General features: G+C 35.5%; 1 protein-coding gene across 3 annotated transcripts in view; it reads right to left on the minus strand.

The window, feature by feature from the left end:
• The window catches only part of ATG2B (autophagy related 2B), a 121,943-nt gene that overhangs the window by 75,132 nt on the left and 28,641 nt on the right, over positions 1-18,170 (minus strand). For all 3 annotated transcript variants that reach the window (XM_037831908.1, XM_037831907.1, XM_037831909.1), the window contains exons 2-5: positions 15,392-15,554; positions 12,205-12,357; positions 1,818-1,920; positions 398-560 (exon numbers count right to left, since the gene is read on the minus strand). In XM_037831908.1, coding sequence (XP_037687836.1) covers positions 398-560; positions 1,818-1,920; positions 12,205-12,357; positions 15,392-15,554 — 582 coding nt within the window. The remainder of the gene's footprint in view (positions 1-397; positions 561-1,817; positions 1,921-12,204; positions 12,358-15,391; positions 15,555-18,170) is intronic.

Genomic DNA, 18,170 nt, shown 5'->3' on the forward strand with positions numbered 1-18,170 from the left:
AGAAGGATTAATACAGAATTCCTTAATTATAAAGCTTTTTTAAGACATGAATTGTAAAATAAATTTTCAGCAATACAGTCACTATATAAGACAAAAGGAAACATTGCTTGATTTCCTCAGTTTTTATTATAAAAGGATATTAGATTGTAATATATCATTTTTCTTAGATGCAGTGTCTAAGAGTGCCCTAACAGATTAATACACAGTAAACTGTTAGGAAAGGCTTTAATTATAAATATGAGTGTTTCAAAGTCTCTGAAGCGTATGTCCTCATTACTGAATATTTCTGTTAACTCCCAAACATGATAGAGTCTCATTAATACCTATTTATATCCCAGCAAAATTTAATAGACCTCACCTAAACCTTTTAAGTTTTTTGTTTGTCTGTTTTTCTTACCACTGGTGCAGTTGAACACACTGGGGAAGATTTTGCTGATGCAGAAAACTCATCCCAGAAGAGAGACACTCCAGAGAGCTGAAGTAACTTGTGGGCAAAAGCTGTGGGCTGGTGTACATTAATTCCTGAGGATTCATCAGCAGTTTCATCACAGTACACAGTCCTGAAAGTTAACAACAAAAAGAGCCTAAGTATAAAACTCCTTGGAAAACCTATCTGCAATTATAAGAAATACACAAAACTTTTTAGATTAATTTTTCAAGTGTTAGCACTCCTCAAAATAAGCCTATAACATGGGACAGCACTATCATGTTATAGTAAATATTTTTATGAAGAAATCTTAACACTAAGAAAGACAGTTTTACAAATTATCTTAAACTTGGGGAAAAATTTTTTAAATTTTCTAATGTTAGCATCAAGGAAAACCACCATGCGCTCCCTCATAAAACATCTCTGGGTAACAGTGAGACAGCATATGGCCCCAAGTCACAGGTATGACATTTCTTGAACTCTCTTATGTGATTACTCCTCAGCCCTAACAAAGTAGAGAATGAGATTTCATCTATTTTTATATACAATTTAAGGTAATGCAACATAATTTCAAAAATTTGTTAACAACCGTTTCACTAATATGCATGCTTTGTTAAAAAAACAGAAACCAATTCATGTTTCAAAACATATGTGCTAAAAACTGGGTAAAGGCCTCCAAGAGAAACATGTACCAAGTGTCATTGGTGCTCAATGTATGTAGTTCATCCAGCTTATTTCTGTGAGTAGGTCATTCAGGATTAAGCCACAAATAAACAGTTACTACCTCATATTAGAATACATGTGTGTATATAAATCAATCCCTGTTTTAAGCATGCTTATGTGCCCCAAGTAGGGATACAAAAAAAACTAAAAGCAGGGTTTATGTCTTTTTAAGTAAATCACATATTGCACAAATTGACCATAAAATATCCATGCAAAATCCTCAAAAAAAAAAAAAAAAAAAAAAAAACAGTGGTCTTAGCATTTCTCACTAAAACAGCACTTAGATTTACCACAGCAAAGCAGAAACAGTCTTCCATGTTAACAAAACATGCCTAAATTTTGCATTGCTCTTATGAAAAAATTGAAATGCTCCTACAGGAGTGCCTTAAATTTAACAGCACTCAAATATTTACCATTTTGATTTCATATTAACTAAAAGAGCATTACTTGCTTTGAATTCAACATACTCCAACTGTTTAAGTTGTCAATAATGGGATAGGAACATAATTTGGAGAGCAGCACTTTACTCTGAAATTATACAATATATTGATCTGTATCATCACCTCTGATCTCCAAAAGCATCCTGAAATCTAATGTGAGAGTTAAATTTTATTATATATAATAGAAAAGAATAGGATCAATTGTTTTCAAATGTAAGAAGTCTTACCTCTCTATACGAATTTCAAGTGCAGTTCCAGTTTTGGAATTTTCTGGCACATGTTCAATTCTCAAAACAGTGTCTATAAAAGTGACTTTTACTCTTCTTAGTACTAGAATAAACAGATAACAGTCAACAAAGACTATAAATATACTGAGTAAAAACTCCTGATTACAGAAATAAATAGTAAATTACTTTGATAAGAACTTTAAGAAAAAAAGCTGAATTTCATTCCCATAAAACCCCCCAAATACTGAGTTTTATATAAATATTTTGCCTTACTGAGCACTTCTTACATCTCAACAGACACCTGGGCAATGGCATTCACTATCTGTTGAATTCTACCCCTTCATCATGTAAGCATAATAAAATAAACAAAGGAGGAGAAACAAGGGTACTAAAGAAACAACATGCAATTGCACTGAAAACAATATTTCAAATAATCTCAATTCTAAGGTTCAAAAATGAGAACAGTAATTATTTTTAAAACTACCCTAATAAGGAGCTTCTAGTCAACCAAAATGATAGCTTAAGATGCTTCAGGGTGCTGTTTCCCCACAGAATCTTTGAACAAACAGCAAAATCTGGAAGAGCCATCTTCATTAGAACCCCAGAAAACAGTTATACGGTTGCAGTAATGGGGCAAATACCGTATCAAGAAATGCAGCTTTATTACACAATGTGACTGTGTGATTGTGAAAACCTTGTGGCTCACACTGCCTTTATCCAGGGTATGGACGGATGAGTAGAAAAATGGGGACAAAAAATGAAATGAACAATGGGGGGTGGGGTGGGGGGTGGGACGTTTTGGGTGTTCTTTTTTATTTTATTTTTATTCTTATTTTAATTTCTTTTTTGAGTAATGAAAATGTTCAAAAATTGTGATGATGAATGCACAACTGTATGATAGTACTGTGAACAACTAAGTGTACACTTTGGATTACTGAATGATACGTGAATATATCTCAATAGAGAGGAGGAGGGGAGAGGGGAGAAGAGGGACGGGAGAGGCAAAGAAAGAAAAAAAATGCAGCTTTTAAAAAAACTGTAGGAGAAGCTCATGGTGCCTTGTTGGCTCCTCCCCCAACCACAGCCAGCCTGCAAAGTCTATTTCATAAGGAGTTGAGGGGGCATTTGAATTCCTGTAAATAGGGGAATTCCTAAAGCCAAGGTCAAGCACAAGCCCAGGAAGGGTACAGGCTCAGAAAGAGAGCAGACTCTGTACCTCACATTCACATCACCTGATCTGCTTGACAGGAAGGCTATACTCTAAAGAAGAGCACCAGCCAGGGCAGAGCCAATTTGCAAAGACTATGAAAAGAATTTTTTATGTTGCCTTCTTTGTTTCTGTTAGATCCTGGCAATCAAGGAAATTTCTGGCATATCAAAAGCTGAATACAAACTTAAGGAGCATTAAGGAGCATGTAGTTTAGGGACTAAATTCCAGAGTAAAAACTTTAAAATATTAAAATGCTCAATGTGTAACAAAAAAATTACAAGACAAAGGAAAAGGAAATGACAGCCTATCCAAAGGAACAAGACAAAAAACCAGAGACCATTAACAAAGAAGTCTAGACTCTGGACATGCTGGACAAAGACTTTTTTAAAATGATCCTCAATACACTCAAAGAAAGGAAAACTAAAGAATTAGGAGAAATAACTAAATGACTTCAGGATATATATTTAATGAATGAACAATATGAGACTATCAATTAAAAAAAGAAAATTTTAAAAAGGAACAAAATAGAAACACTGGTGTTGAAGACCACCATAAATAAAATGAAAAAAAAAAAATTTCAAAAGGATTTCAACAGTTGATTGAAGCTGACAGAAGAATCAGTGAACTCAAAGACAATACAACTGAAATGATTCAGGTGAGGAGGAGAAAGAGAATAGAATAAAAAAAAGGAAACAGATATTAAGAGACCTGTAGGACACCATTAAGCATACCAATATATGCATTATGGAAGTCCCAGAAGGAGAAGACAATAAGGGGCAGAAGGCATGTTCAAAGAAATAATGATAGAAAACTTTCCAATTTCAATGAAAGACATGAATATACACATTCAAGAAGCCCAACAAACCCCAAAGAGGATAACCTCAAAGAGAACCATGCCCAGACAGACAGTAGTCAAACTGCCAAATGCCAAAGACAAGGAGAGAGATCTGAAAGCTATAAAAGAAAAGCAACATATTATGTACATGGGGGCTCCAAAGAGATTAAGTGCTGATACTCATCACAAAGCATGGAGGGAAGAGGGCAGTGGATGAAATACTTAAAATGTTGAAACAATTATCAACCAACAATTTTATAACTGGTAAGACTGTCTTTCAAAAATGAGGAAGACATCAACACATTCCCAGATAAGAGCTGAGGGAGTCCATCACCACTAGACCTGACCTGCAAGCAATGCCATAGGGAGACCTTCAGATTGAAAGGAAAGGACACTAGACAGTGGACTGAAGCAACATAAAGAAATAGACCTGTGGTAAAGGAATTAATATCAATAACTATAAATGCCAATATTATAGCATTGTATTTTTTGATATGTAACTCTACTTTTTACTTCCTACAAGTTCTAAAATTGAAATGCATAAAAAGTTATGATAAATTTATGGCTTTGACATACAATGTATAAAGATAAAATTTGTAACAAGTACATCAAAAAGGTGGGGGAACAGAGGGGAAGAGGAACATATGTATATGCTATTGAGGTTATAGATCTGTAAATTTAAGCCCCATGACAACCACAAAGGAAATATATTAAAAATATCTGCAAAAAAAATGAGAAGGGAGTCAAAATGCTATAATAATAAAAAAAAAATCAAGTAAATATGAAAGTAGGCAGTAATGAAAGAACAAAAAAAAGATATGACTTACCTTATAAAGACCAAATAGCAAACTGGCAGAAGAAACTCCTGCATTATCAGTAGTTATTTTAAATGTAAATGCACTCTACTCTCCAGTAAAAAGGCAGAGATGGGCAAAATGGACAAACAGCATAACCCAACTATATGCTGTTTACAAGAGACTCACCGTAAATTTAAAGACAAAATCACAATGAAAGTGAAAGGATAGGAAAAAATATACCATGCAAATAGTAATCAAAAGAGAGCTAGGCTAGCTATACTAATACTAGATAAAACAGACTTAAAAAGAAAAAAAAAACAAACTTAACAAGAGACAAAGAAGGTCAATAATACTAATAAAAGGGTCAATTCAACAAAAAGACATAATTATAAATATATATGTACCTAATGGTAGAGCCTCAAATTATATGAAGCAATTACTGACAGATTTAAGGGAGAAATAGATGATCCTACATTAATAATACAAGACTTCAATATACTACTTTCAATAAAGGACAGAAGACCTAGCTAGACAGAAGAATAATAAAGAAATAGAAGACCTGAACGATACTATAACCAACTAGACCTAACAGACATGTATAGAACACTTCACCCAACAGCACAGAATATGCATTCTTCTCTAGTGCACATGTATCATACTCTAGGATAAACCATATATTACATACAAAACAAGTCTCAATTTCAAAAAATATTGAAATCATAGTGTTTCTTCACGCACTACAATGAAGTGAAGCTAGAAATCAGTAACAGAGAACTGGAAAATTCACAGATAGGCAGAAATGAATCAGTGGATCAAAAAAGAAATCACAAGGGGAAGTAGGAACTATCTTCAAGCAAATAAAAATGAAAACAGTGTACCAAAACTTAGGGGATGCAGCAAAGGCAGTGCCAAGAGGGAACAGAATAGCTCTAAAAGCCTACATTAAAAAAGAAGAAAAATATCAGAGACCTAACCTCACACCTGGAGGACCTAGAAAAAGAAGAGCAAATGAAGCTCAAAGTGAGCAGAAAGAAACAACAAAGATCAGAGTGAAGATAAATGAAATAAGAGAATAAAAAACAGAACCAATGAAACTAAGAGTTAGTTTGCCAAAAAGAGCAATAAAATCAACAAACCTTTGGCTAGATTGACAAAGAAAAAAAGAAAAAGGACACAAATAACTAAAATCAGAAATGAAGGGGAGGTTATTACTACCAACCCCACTGAAATTAAAAAGGATTATAAGAAGATACTATGAACAGCTGTATGACAATAAATTAGATAACCTTATGAAATAGACAAATTCCTAGAAACATAAACTACCTACACTGACTCAAAAAGAAGCAGAAGATCTCAACAAACCAGTAACTAATAGATTGAATCGGTAATTAAAATCCTCCCACAAGAAAAGCCCAGGAGAAGATGGCTTCATGAGGGAATTCTACCAAACACTCCAAGAAGATTTAACTCCAATTCTGCTTAAAGTCTTCCAAAAACTGAAGAGGAGGGAACACTCCCTAATTCATTCTACAAGGCTAACATCACTCTCAAACTAAAACCTGATCAAGACACCACAAGAAAAGAAAATTACAGACCAATACCCCTTTCTTATGAACAGAGACACAAAAATCCTCAACAAAATACTAACAAACCAAATCCAACAACACATTAAAAGAATTAAACACCATGACCAAGTGGGATTTATCCCAAGTATACAAGGGTAGTTCAACATAAGAAAATCAATTAATAAACCACATTAACAGAACAAAGAAAAGGCAGGTGATCATCTCAATTTACACAGAAAAGGCCTTTGACAAAATCCAGCACTCTTTCTTCATTTAAAAAAAAAAAAACACCCTAGAAAACTAGGAATAGAAGGAAATTTCCTGCTTCACATGATTAAGGGTATGTATGAAAGTCCTACCACTAACATCACACTCAATGTGAAAGGCTGAAAGTTTTACCTCTATCATTCAGGAACTAGACAAGGATGCCCCCTGCTATTCAACATTGTACTGGAACTTGTAGCTAAAGGAATTAGGAAAGAGAAAGAAATAAAAGGCACCCAAATTGGAAAGGAAAAAGTAAAATTTCCCTACTTGCAAATGATATGATCATATATATAGAAGATCCTGAAAAATCCAGAACAAAACTACTAGCACTAACAAACTCAGTAAAGTGGTGGGGAACAAGATCAACACATAGAAGTCAATAGTTTTCTATACAATAGTAATGAACAATGGAGAAGAAATGAAGAAACAAATCCAATTACAGGAAAAACTAAAAGAATCACAACATACATGAAAAACTGCAGAACACTGCTACAAGAAATCAAAGACCACCTAAATAAATGGAAATAAATTCCATGTTCATCAATGGGAAGACTAAACATCATTAAGATGCCAATTCTACCCAAAGCAATTTATAGATGCAAGGCAATCACAGTCAGAATTCCAAAAGTCTTTGCAGAAATGGGAAAGCCAGTCAATAGATTTATATGAAATAGTAAGGGTCCAAATAGGTAAAAACATATTGAAAAGAAGAACCAAGTTGGAGGACTCATACCAATTTTAAAACTTATTACAAAGCTGCAGCAGTCAAAACTATATGGTACAAGAGAGAGGATCTAAGATGGCGGCATAGAGAGGAGTGGAAGCTAAGTAGTCCCCCTGGAACAACTAAAAAAAACAGAAACAACTAGTAAATAATCCAGAATAACTGCAGGGGGACAAACGTGACCGTCCACTCATCATACACCAACCTGAACTGGGAGGAATGCCAGAGAGCACAGCATAAAATCTATAAGTAAAAACTGCGGCTCCAAATCGGGGGATCCCTCCCCTACAGCCCGAGCTACAAAGCCTCCTGGTGCCAGAGAGAAGCTCTCTCCCAGCAAGCGAATATAGCTCAGCTGAGCTCCAACTGGGGTTTTAACTAGCGAGTGTGAACTGCTCACTACAAGGTACGAATCCCCAACAAGTAGACAGAGGCTTTGGGTGACGACTGAACTTGGAGAGCCGGAGGGTGGCCTTAGACTAGCTCTGTTCCTTTTTTGACTCAGTGGAGAAAGCCTCAGCCACTTTTAGTTCCCAGTTCTGTGACCCAGACAAGGGTACAGCACAGGCAGAGAGAGACCATTGAAATACTAATAACCTCCCCCTAGGGCGTCTATCTTCTCTAAGAAGAAAGGGGTGGGGCCCAGCTCTACTACCTGCCTTTCATCCAGAACTTACACCAGTCAAGAATTATAGGCTAACAGGCACCACTTGCTGGGCAGAAAGCACAGTGACCGGAGGCATCAGAGGGTGTACCAATTTTCTAAGACACACCCTCAGGGAAACCGGATACTGAATATTTCTTCCTTCTGGGACCTTAGCCCATTCTGGTCTGGGGAGGCCTGACTGGGGTAACCAAGGAAACCATGCCCAGACAACAGAAAACTACAACCTACACCAAGAAAAATGAGGTTATGGCTCGGTCAGGGGAACAAACTCGCATTTCAACTGTGATGCAGGAATTGAAACAACTAATAATTAAGTGAATTCAAGAAGTTTAGGGAAGATATGGCAAAAGAGATGAACTTTATAATGAAAACACAGGACGTACATAAGGTAGAAATTGAAAGTTCAAAAAACCAACTGGTGGAATCTATGGAAATGAAAGGCACAACAAAAGAGATGAAAGACACACTGCAAACATACAACAGCAGATCTCAAGAGGCAGAAGAAAACACTCAGGAACTGGAGAACAAGGCACCTAAAAGCCTACACACAAAAGAACAGATAGAGAAAAGAATGGAAAAATATGAGCAACATCTCCGGGAACTTAAAGACAAAATGAAAAGCAAGAATTTATGTGTCATTGGTGTCCCAGAAGGAGAAGAGAAGGGAAAAGGGGCAGAAGCAATAAAAGAGGCAATGATCAATGAAAATTTCCCATCTCTTACAAAAGACATAAAATTACGGATCCAAGAAGCACAGCATACCCCAAACAGAATAGATCTGAATAGGCCTATGCCAAGACACTTAATAATCAGATTATCAAACATCAAAGATAAAGAAAGAATCCTGAAAGCAGCAAGAGAGAAAAGATCCATCACATACAAAGGAAGCTTGATAAGACTATGTGTGGATGTCTCAATAGAAACCATGGAGACAAGAAGGAAGTGGTGTGATATATTTAAGATACTGAAAGAGAAAAACCACCAACCAAGAATCCTATATCCGACAAAACTATCTTTCAGATATGAGGGAGAGCTTAAAATATTCTCTGACAAACAGACAATGACAGAGTTTGTGAACAAGATACCTGCTCTACAGGAAACACTAAAGGAAGCACTGCAGACAGAAGGGAAAAGACAGGAGTGAGAGGTTTGGAAAACAATTTTGGGAGAGAGTAGCACAGCAATGTAAGTACACTGAACAAAGATGACTGTGAAAATGGTTGAAAGAGGAAGGATGGGATCATGTGGGACACCAGAAAAAAAGACGGATGATAAAGACTGGGACTGTGTAACTCAGGGAAACCTAGGATGCTCAACAATTGTAATAAAAGGTACAAATATGTTTTTACAAGAGGTAGAACAAATGAATGTCGACATTGCAAGGTGTTAAAAATAGGGTGGGATTAGGGGGAAAATACAATCAATGCAAAATAGAGGCTAGAATTAACAGAAACATTGTATTATGCTTCCTTTAATGTAACAAAAGCAATATACCAAAGCTAAATGCATATGGGGTGGTGGGGAATAGGGGAAGGGTATGGGACTCCAGGCATTAGTGATGTTGTCTGACTCTTTATTCTACTTTAGGTTAATGCTATCTTTCCTTTTGTCACCTTCTAGCTATCAAGTTTTTGGTTTGTTTGTTTTTCTCTCTTTCTCTTGCCTTTTTCTTTTGCCTCTCTGACTTCTTTGACTCTTCCTCCATCTTTGTGGAAAAAATGTCCTTATATAGAGAGTGGTGATGGTGCTCAATATACGTGACTAATAAATACGTGACTATACAGGGAAGGAACGATTGTTTACTTAGGACGGAATGCATAGTGTTTGAACAAAACCATCTTAAAAGAAATGGGTTGATGAAGAAACCTTGAGGGCACTATATTGAGTGAAATAAGACAGACACATAAAGGCAAATATTGCAGGGTCTCACTGATATGAACTAATTATAATATGCAAACTCATAGACATGAAATATAAGTTACCAGGATATAGAATGAGGCTAAAGAAGGGGGAGTGGTTGCTTATTATGAGAATGTTCAACAAGGGTGAACTAAAATATTTGGAAATGGACAGGGGTGGTGGCAGCACATAATGAGAATAACTAACAGTGCTAAAAGGTGTGTGAAGGTGGTAGAAAGGGTAAGCTCAGAGTCACGCATGTCACCAGAAGGAAAGTTGGAGGTTAAAAGATGGGAATGTATAAAACAGTGAATCTTGTGGTGGACAATATCCGTGATTAACTATACAAATATTAGAAATCTCTCTCATGAACTAGAACAAATGTATGTCACTATAACTAGAGGTTAATAATAGAGAGACATATAGGGAAAAAAATATACCTATTGCAAACTATATACTACAGTAAGTAGTATTTTAACATTCTTTCATCAACAGTAACAAATGTACTATACCAAAACCATGAATCAATAATGGAGGGGTGGGGCATGGTTAGGGGTATGAGAGGATGTGAGTTTCCTTTTTTGTGTCTTTGTTTCTTTTCTGGAGAGTGAAAATGTTCTAAAAATTAAAAAAAAATAATTGTGTTGATTGTACACTTTGGATCTTTGGATAGTTGTATGGTATCTGAACAATGTCAATAAAAAAAAAAAAACTGTATAGTACAAGCACAAGGACAGACAGCCTAATAGAATCGAATAGTTCAGACATAGACCCTAACATCTATGGCCAATTGATTTTTGACAAGTGTGCCAAGTACACTCAATAAGGAAAGAACAGTCTCCTCAATAAACAGTTTTGGAAAAATTGGATATCTATCGGCAAAAGAAGGAGGACCCTTACCTCACACCATATTCAAAAATTAACTCAAAATGGGTCAAAGAGCTAAATATAAGAACCAAAACTATAAAACTTCTTGAAAAAAAAAGTCAATCATCCTCAGGACCTTTTTGTTAGGCAATGGTTTCTCAGACTTTATATCAAAAGCACAGGCAGCAAAAGAAAAAAATATACAAATGGGAATTCATTAAAATTAAAAACTTTTGTACAAAGGACTTCATCATGAAGGTAAAAAGACAACCTAAAAAGTGACAGAAAATATTTAGAAACCACATGTCCAATAAGAATTTAATATCCAGGATACATAAAGAAACCTTACAACGCAACAACAAAAAGACAAACAAAAATTTTTAAACGGGCAAAAGACTTGAATAGACATTTCTCCAAAGAAGATATACAAATAGCCAAAAAGCATATGAAAAGATGCTCAGCATCATTAGGGAAATTCAAATCAGAACCATGAGCTACCACTTCACACCCAGTAGAATGGCTACTATTGAAAAAAAAAAAAAAAAACAGAAAATAACAAGTGTTAGAGAGGATATGGAGAAACAACGACACTGGCTCATTGCTGATAAGAAAGTAAAATGGTGCAGCCGCCCTGGAGAATACTTTGGGCTATTCGGAAAGTTATGTACAGAATTAACACATAACCCAGCAATCCCATTTCCAAAAGAATGGAAAACAGGGACTCGATTAGATATTTGCACACCAATGTTCATAGTGGAATTAATCATAATTGCCAAAGATGGAAGGAACCCAAGTGCCCATCAACAGATGAACTGAAAAATAAAATGTGGCACAGCCATATGATGAAGCATCAGTCATAAAAAGGAATACAATTCTGACATATAAGACAAAATGGATAACCCTTGAAGACATCATGTTGAATGAAATAAGCCAGACACAAAAGGAAAAAAATTGTATGATCTCACTGACATGAAATAATTAGAAGAAGCAAAGTCATAGAGTCAGAAACTAGAATGCAGGTTACCAGTGGCTGGGGTGGGGTTAGGGAATGGAGAGTTAATGCTGCTTAACTGTACAGAGTTCCTGTTTGGAATGATGGAAAAGTCTTGGTAATGGGTAGTGGTGATGGCAGCACAATATTACAAATACAATTAACTCCACTGAACTATATATTTGATTGTGGTTAAAAGGGGAAATTTTAGGTTATATATATATATATGGTACTAGAATAAAAATTAAAAAAAAAAATCATAGGACTATATAGCACAAACACAGTGAACCCTAATATAAACTGTGGACTACAGTTAATATTATAATTATAATAATATGGTTTCATCAATTTTAACAATGGTATCACACAATTGTAAAGTGTTAATAAGGAAAATTGTGTAAGGGGGCTGAGAAGTATAAAAGGAACTCTATTTTATGCCTGATTTTTCTGTAAGCCTACAGCTTCTCTAAAAAAAAAAATCACTCCAGTGGACCTGCATTATGCAAGGCTTACTAAATAAAGATACCAATAAATCTAAAATTTTTGAAAATGCTCAATACCAGACCTGTTTCAATGGTTTCAGCAAACTTCTCAAGTCCTTCAAAAGGCTGGGATCCTTCTCCTTGTTCATCTGTCAGTTTCTGGCTAAGACATTCTTTTGCCAATTGCATACTGCTGGTCATGAAACTTGACCAATACATAGGCTCAGAACCAGTTGCTGCAGAAAACAGATTAATCCTAAATAATTTTTCAGAGTTACCACAAAATCATTTCTCAAAATAACACATTTCAAAAGATAAAGTCTTATTCCCCCACTGAGATTTCAAATATCATAGTGTTACCCAAAGATACAGTATTCTAGAAATTATTCTTGAGATTTAAACATCACCTTTTAATAACTGTGGGGAAAAAAACAGATCAAAGAAAAAAGTCCAAAGATATCTGTTCTCATTACATGTTATATTTTTGCCGAATATTAACTTGTGTATTCAGTCAACAAATATTTAATGGGTATCTTACACGTGCATGGTACTGTTGTAAATACTGTAAAGATGATCAGAAAACTCTGTAAAGGGTCAGACAGTAAATATTTTAGGCTTTGTGGTTCATACGGTCCCTGTCACCAAATACTCAATCTGCCACTGCAGTGAAAAAGAAGCCACAAGAGTAAATAAATGAACATGGCTGAGTCCAATAAAATCAGATTTACAAAAAGGCTGTATTTAGCCTACAGGTAATAGTTTGCTGACACTGCTATAGAACATAAAAATCAATCAATTAAGAATTCTGCCCTCAAAGAGTCTTCAGTATAGAAGAAATAAGATACAGTTAAGAAGATTATTAGACAATTATTGAGTGCCACCAGAAAGCACTATGAAAGTTAAAAGAAAGAAGTTAATTCTTCTAGCTGAGGGAATTAACAGGAAATCTGGTGGAGGCTGCAGGTCACCTAGGCTTTGGAAGATTAGTATAAATGTAGATAAATCAGATGAGTGTTCTGGGAGGAGGGAACGCTGAAAAATCCTTTCCAGGTCTTTCCTCATGAAAGAAATCCACCATGCCTCCTTATGTTATTCAAAAGAAACTGGCAGACATTACTAGAATTACTCCCTTTCAAAATGGAATTTAAAAACCCTTCTAATGTAATACTTATTAAAGGGGGGAAAATATTTAAAAGTTTGACTGTCCATAAAGAAGTAGTATTATGTACTTATCGTGACAGAATATTCTTGCTAAGTAAATACCAGATTATGAATGAGGATTTTAATGCATGGGTTATCAAATTTCAAAATACAGGTCACTGTCATCTACCAAGCATAATTTAAACTTTGGTGCTTCCAGCAGCATTTGGGATTATAATTCTTCAAGTATATATATATACACAAACATCTTTTATCATTAGAAGAATTTAAGTTAGGAATTTAAAATGAGTTACCATGACTTTGCTGGTTTATAAAATACATACATACACAAACACACACACACACACACACACACACATGCACACATGCATGCCTCACAGGAGAAAATCTGACAGACAGCATAGCATAGTGGCTAAGAACAGGGACTCTAGAGCCAGAGTGCCTGAGTTCAGATCTCATCTTTTCCACTTACGAAGCTATAACCTTGGGCAAGTTATTAAACCTATCTGTGCTCTGGTTTCCTAGCCTGTAAAATGGGAATAATAGTAAGAATCTACTTCAAAGAGCTACTGTGCAGATTAAATGAATTAGTATTTGTAAAGCACTTAGAACAGTGTCTGGCACACCAATATATTATGTCCAGGTTTCATAAATAAATCAGAAAACATTATATATATATAATTAAAACAGCAAAACGCATATACTTGTGAACCATGACTTACCACTATTTTAAAACTTTTCCCTCCCCCAAGGTTTTCTTCTGAATTTTTTCAAATCTCCAGCAGAGGTGAAGAATGGTATAATGAACACTTACATACCCCTCACCTAGATTCACCGAGAAATCCACACACATACATGCACACGCACACAAACACACACACACACTCAATTTTGCTGAACCATTTGAACGTAAATTGCAGGCATAATGACACTCACCCCTAAACACTTCAGCATCTAACTCCTAAAAACAAGAACATTCTTCTGCGTAAGCACAACACCATTACCATACCCAAGAAACTTAACACTGACACAATATTATCTTATATTCAGTCCATATCCAAATTTCCTCAATTGCCCCAATTATATTCTTCATAGAAAAAAAACAAATAAAAAAAAACAGGATCACATACTACATTTAGTTGTTTATCTCTAGACTTCTGTAATCTGGATCAGTTCTTCTGCCTTTCCTTGTCTTCCATAATGCTGATATTTTTAAGAGTACTGACCAATTAGTAAAATTTCCCTTAATTTTGGATTTGTTTGACTGCTTCCTCATGATTTGATTTAGATTATACACTTCAGGCAGTAACAGTTCATAAGTGATACTGTGTCCCTCTCAGTGTGTCACATCAGGAGCCATATGAAGTCAGTTTCACCTGTTACTGATGAGGTTAAGTTTTATCACTTGGTTATGAAATTTCTCCACTGTTCCCTTTGTAAAAAATAGGTAATCAGTGGGAGATATGTTGATACTGTTTACATATTATGCTCCCCAACAACCTTTCATCAAATGGTATTAGTATCCATTGATAATTCTTGCCTATATCAATTTTTATATGGTGGCTGAAAACATGGTGATTGTCCAATTCTATCATTTCATTTACATCTATAAATAGGTATTCTACTGTAATGAAGAATTTCCCTTTTCCCCACTCCCTTACATATTTATTTTATTTGCATCAGTATGGACTCGGGGATTTTATTTAATGCATTATAATCCATTATTGTCATTATTCTTTTTGACACTCAAATTGTCCCATACATGGCCAAGGGGAACCTCTTCAAACCTAATTCTACATTCTTTTGACATTTCTCCATGAATCTTCCTTGTTTTCTGACACAGTGCTTGGCATCTTTAAAATACAAGTCACTTCAGATAATTGATAACTAATAATTAAACCAAATAACCTGTGTACTAAAGTTCCTGTGGTTAAACAGGGAGAGAAACAACTCTAAAGGTACAATCACACATACCCTACATAGACCATGTGATACAAATACTATGCAAGTAATAAATCAAATACTGAATTGAATGCAATTATGCTACTTCCACAGTCTCTGTAGAATGAAAATAAAAACAAATAAAACAGAAATATATACTATACCTACCTAGGCGAGGTCTAGGTCGGAAGACCATTTCTAACCCTTTTACTTCCAGTGCACAATTATCCTGCAGCAGGGAGCCCCATGGAACAGACAGAGAAATTGACTGAATGAATCCTTCAGTGACTTCTAAAGGCGCATCTGCTGACTCCAGGATTTCATTGAGACACTAAAAGGAAAAACAAAGTTCAGTTTGAAATCACACAAACAACAACGCAAAATTATTAAGCTATTCAAAGATGCTGAATACACCCATACATTTCTCAAGCACTATAGATAAAGAAAGCAGAGATAAAGATAAAAATGATTCCCAGTTCTCACTAACCCTACAAGATAGTGCACCATGAAAAGAGACACAAAATTAAATTGTGATGAGTTGTATGACAGAGGAAATACACCATGCTATTTGAGAATGTAATAGAATCTAAGCTGGAGATTCAAGGCAGGCTGCTGAGGAAGTACTATTTTAAGCTGAGACCAGAAGGCTGGTCCAGACAAAGTGGTCCAAGAAGAGGCAACAGCACGTGGAAGGATTCAAAGAAAGGAGAGGTCAGAGAGTGCAAGCACACATATTTGAGACACAATATTTGAAAAAGAAAAGTTTCTTAAAGGCTTTAGTGTGGTGTGCCAGGGTGATAGGGGCCAGAGATAAGGCTACATAGATAAAGGAGAGTGGGATCCAAAGAGCCTTGTAATTCATGTTAGAGTCTGAAAATTATCTCAAGGGCAATGTGAAGCCATTGAAGAATTTTAAGCAAGGGACCCATGAAGAGATTCGAACTTTCAGCAGACACCTCCTGCTACCATGTAGTGAAGGAAGGTTGTTGTGAGTAATAGAAGCTAGAGAAACTGGTTTGGACAAAGAGAGTGGCACTGAGGATAGTTAGAAGTGGACAGATTTTTGTAAAATACTTAGAAAGTAGAAGTAAGGCTTCATGAGGGGTAAAGAAAAGAAAGAAGAAAGAATGACACCCAGGTTGCTGGCTGGAATACTTGCTTGAATAGCAGTGCTACCTACTAAGATGGAGAAACATGGAGAAGCAGGTTAGGGGGAGGACAAAGAACTCAGTTCCAAAGTGCACATTTGAGGGGGCATCTGGGTGGAGATGTCTAAGAGGCAGCTGGATATTCTCATCTAAAGCTCAGGAGAGCCATTTGGGCTGAAGATACATACAGGCATTATGAACAGAGAAGGTTGTTGAAGCCACAGGGATGGGAAGAGTCAGTCTTTGGGAACTTAAATAAGTAAAAAGATCAGAGGACTAGGACAGAACCTTGATAAACACCAACATTTAAGAAATGGGTTGAGAAAAAGGAACCTGCAGAGGAAACTAAGAAAAAGTAAGCAAAATGGTAAATGGAAAAATCAAGAGATCCAAATGTGCCAGAAAACAGGGGGAGGACAATACAAAAGAGAAGAGGGGTCAACTGTAACAAAAGCTAACAAGAAGTCAACGATTTTTAAATACCCACTGGATTTAATGCTATTTAGGATATTGGTGATCCCAGTGAGAGCAATTTCAGTGGAACGGTAGGACATGCCAGACTACAACAGGAGGAGGACAGAATGGATGTATATTGAGTTACTAGAACAAGTAAATGCATTTTTTAACAGAAAAACAATATACTTTTTAAATTAAAATTAAAAATATTTATTAAATGCCAGCTTATATGTAAGGTATTTCCTGCATGCTAAGCAGCACAAGGGTAGTGCCATAATTCTTTGTCTATATCCTAACTCTGGATACTGAAATTTGGATTGGCTCATATTTTATCATTGGAGATTACTACTTTTAAGGGGTTTCTTCAAGCTGGGGTATGGGTAGTTCTAAAGATTTTCAAAGGAGTACGTGGGCATGGATGGTTTTAAGGTATAAACATCCAGATCTTCAATCTCCAATTATACTCCTTCCTAGAACGGATCTTCCTAAGAAGAGGACTTCCAATGGTGGCATCATGTTGGTCCTCCATTCCCATTTTCCTCTGCACAATCTCCCTTCTCCCACTTAACCAAAAAGGCTCATCTCCCTCCCTTCCTACATCTTCCCCTATGCACTAGCTAGGTATAAAAACCTTCAGGAGGGGCCCACAGTACATTTTTTGGTCTTTCACTCAAAGATTTCAAAGAACTAAGAGATATTGCTATAGCAAAACACTGTCAAGTCTCATATATTTATTTGTGGCATCTGCATTTCTCAAGCTTACATCTATTTTTAAAATTTAGAATGAAATTTATGCCAAGCCCTATCAAATTTCAACTGTAAGTGTATTCATCCATGGATACATGAACTACTTGGGGAGGAGGGAGAAATAACCAATCCATATCATTAAGAAATATATTTATTTCCAATAAAAGTTATGTTTAATAATTATCAAAATGTGTTATATATTTATATTGGTTTGCTCAACTGCATATTTACAATTATTGTAATCACAATAACACCTAATGGTATGGAAGGGAGATTCTGACAAGTTAACATGTATATGGTAAGCCCTAGAGCAACCACTAAGAAACTTTAAAAAAAAATAGTGAAAATTATTAAAGGTATTAAAATATTACATTAGAAAATATCCACTTAATGCATAAGAAAGCATAATAGTAACAGGAAATTTTAAAATATGATCAATTACAGTTTATACACGTTTTTATTTTAGAGAAATGATAGCTTGATCAATAAAAGGCTTAAGCGTAAAATATATAACTTAAATTTTTTCAGGGAAGTAAAATGGACATGTGTACAACAGGAAAAGATACATGTTAAATTTCCAACTGTCAATGAAGAGC

The sequence above is a fragment of the Choloepus didactylus genome, chromosome 4, assembly GCF_015220235.1.
Source record: "Choloepus didactylus isolate mChoDid1 chromosome 4, mChoDid1.pri, whole genome shotgun sequence".
Classification (NCBI taxonomy): domain Eukaryota; kingdom Metazoa; phylum Chordata; class Mammalia; order Pilosa; family Megalonychidae; genus Choloepus; species Choloepus didactylus.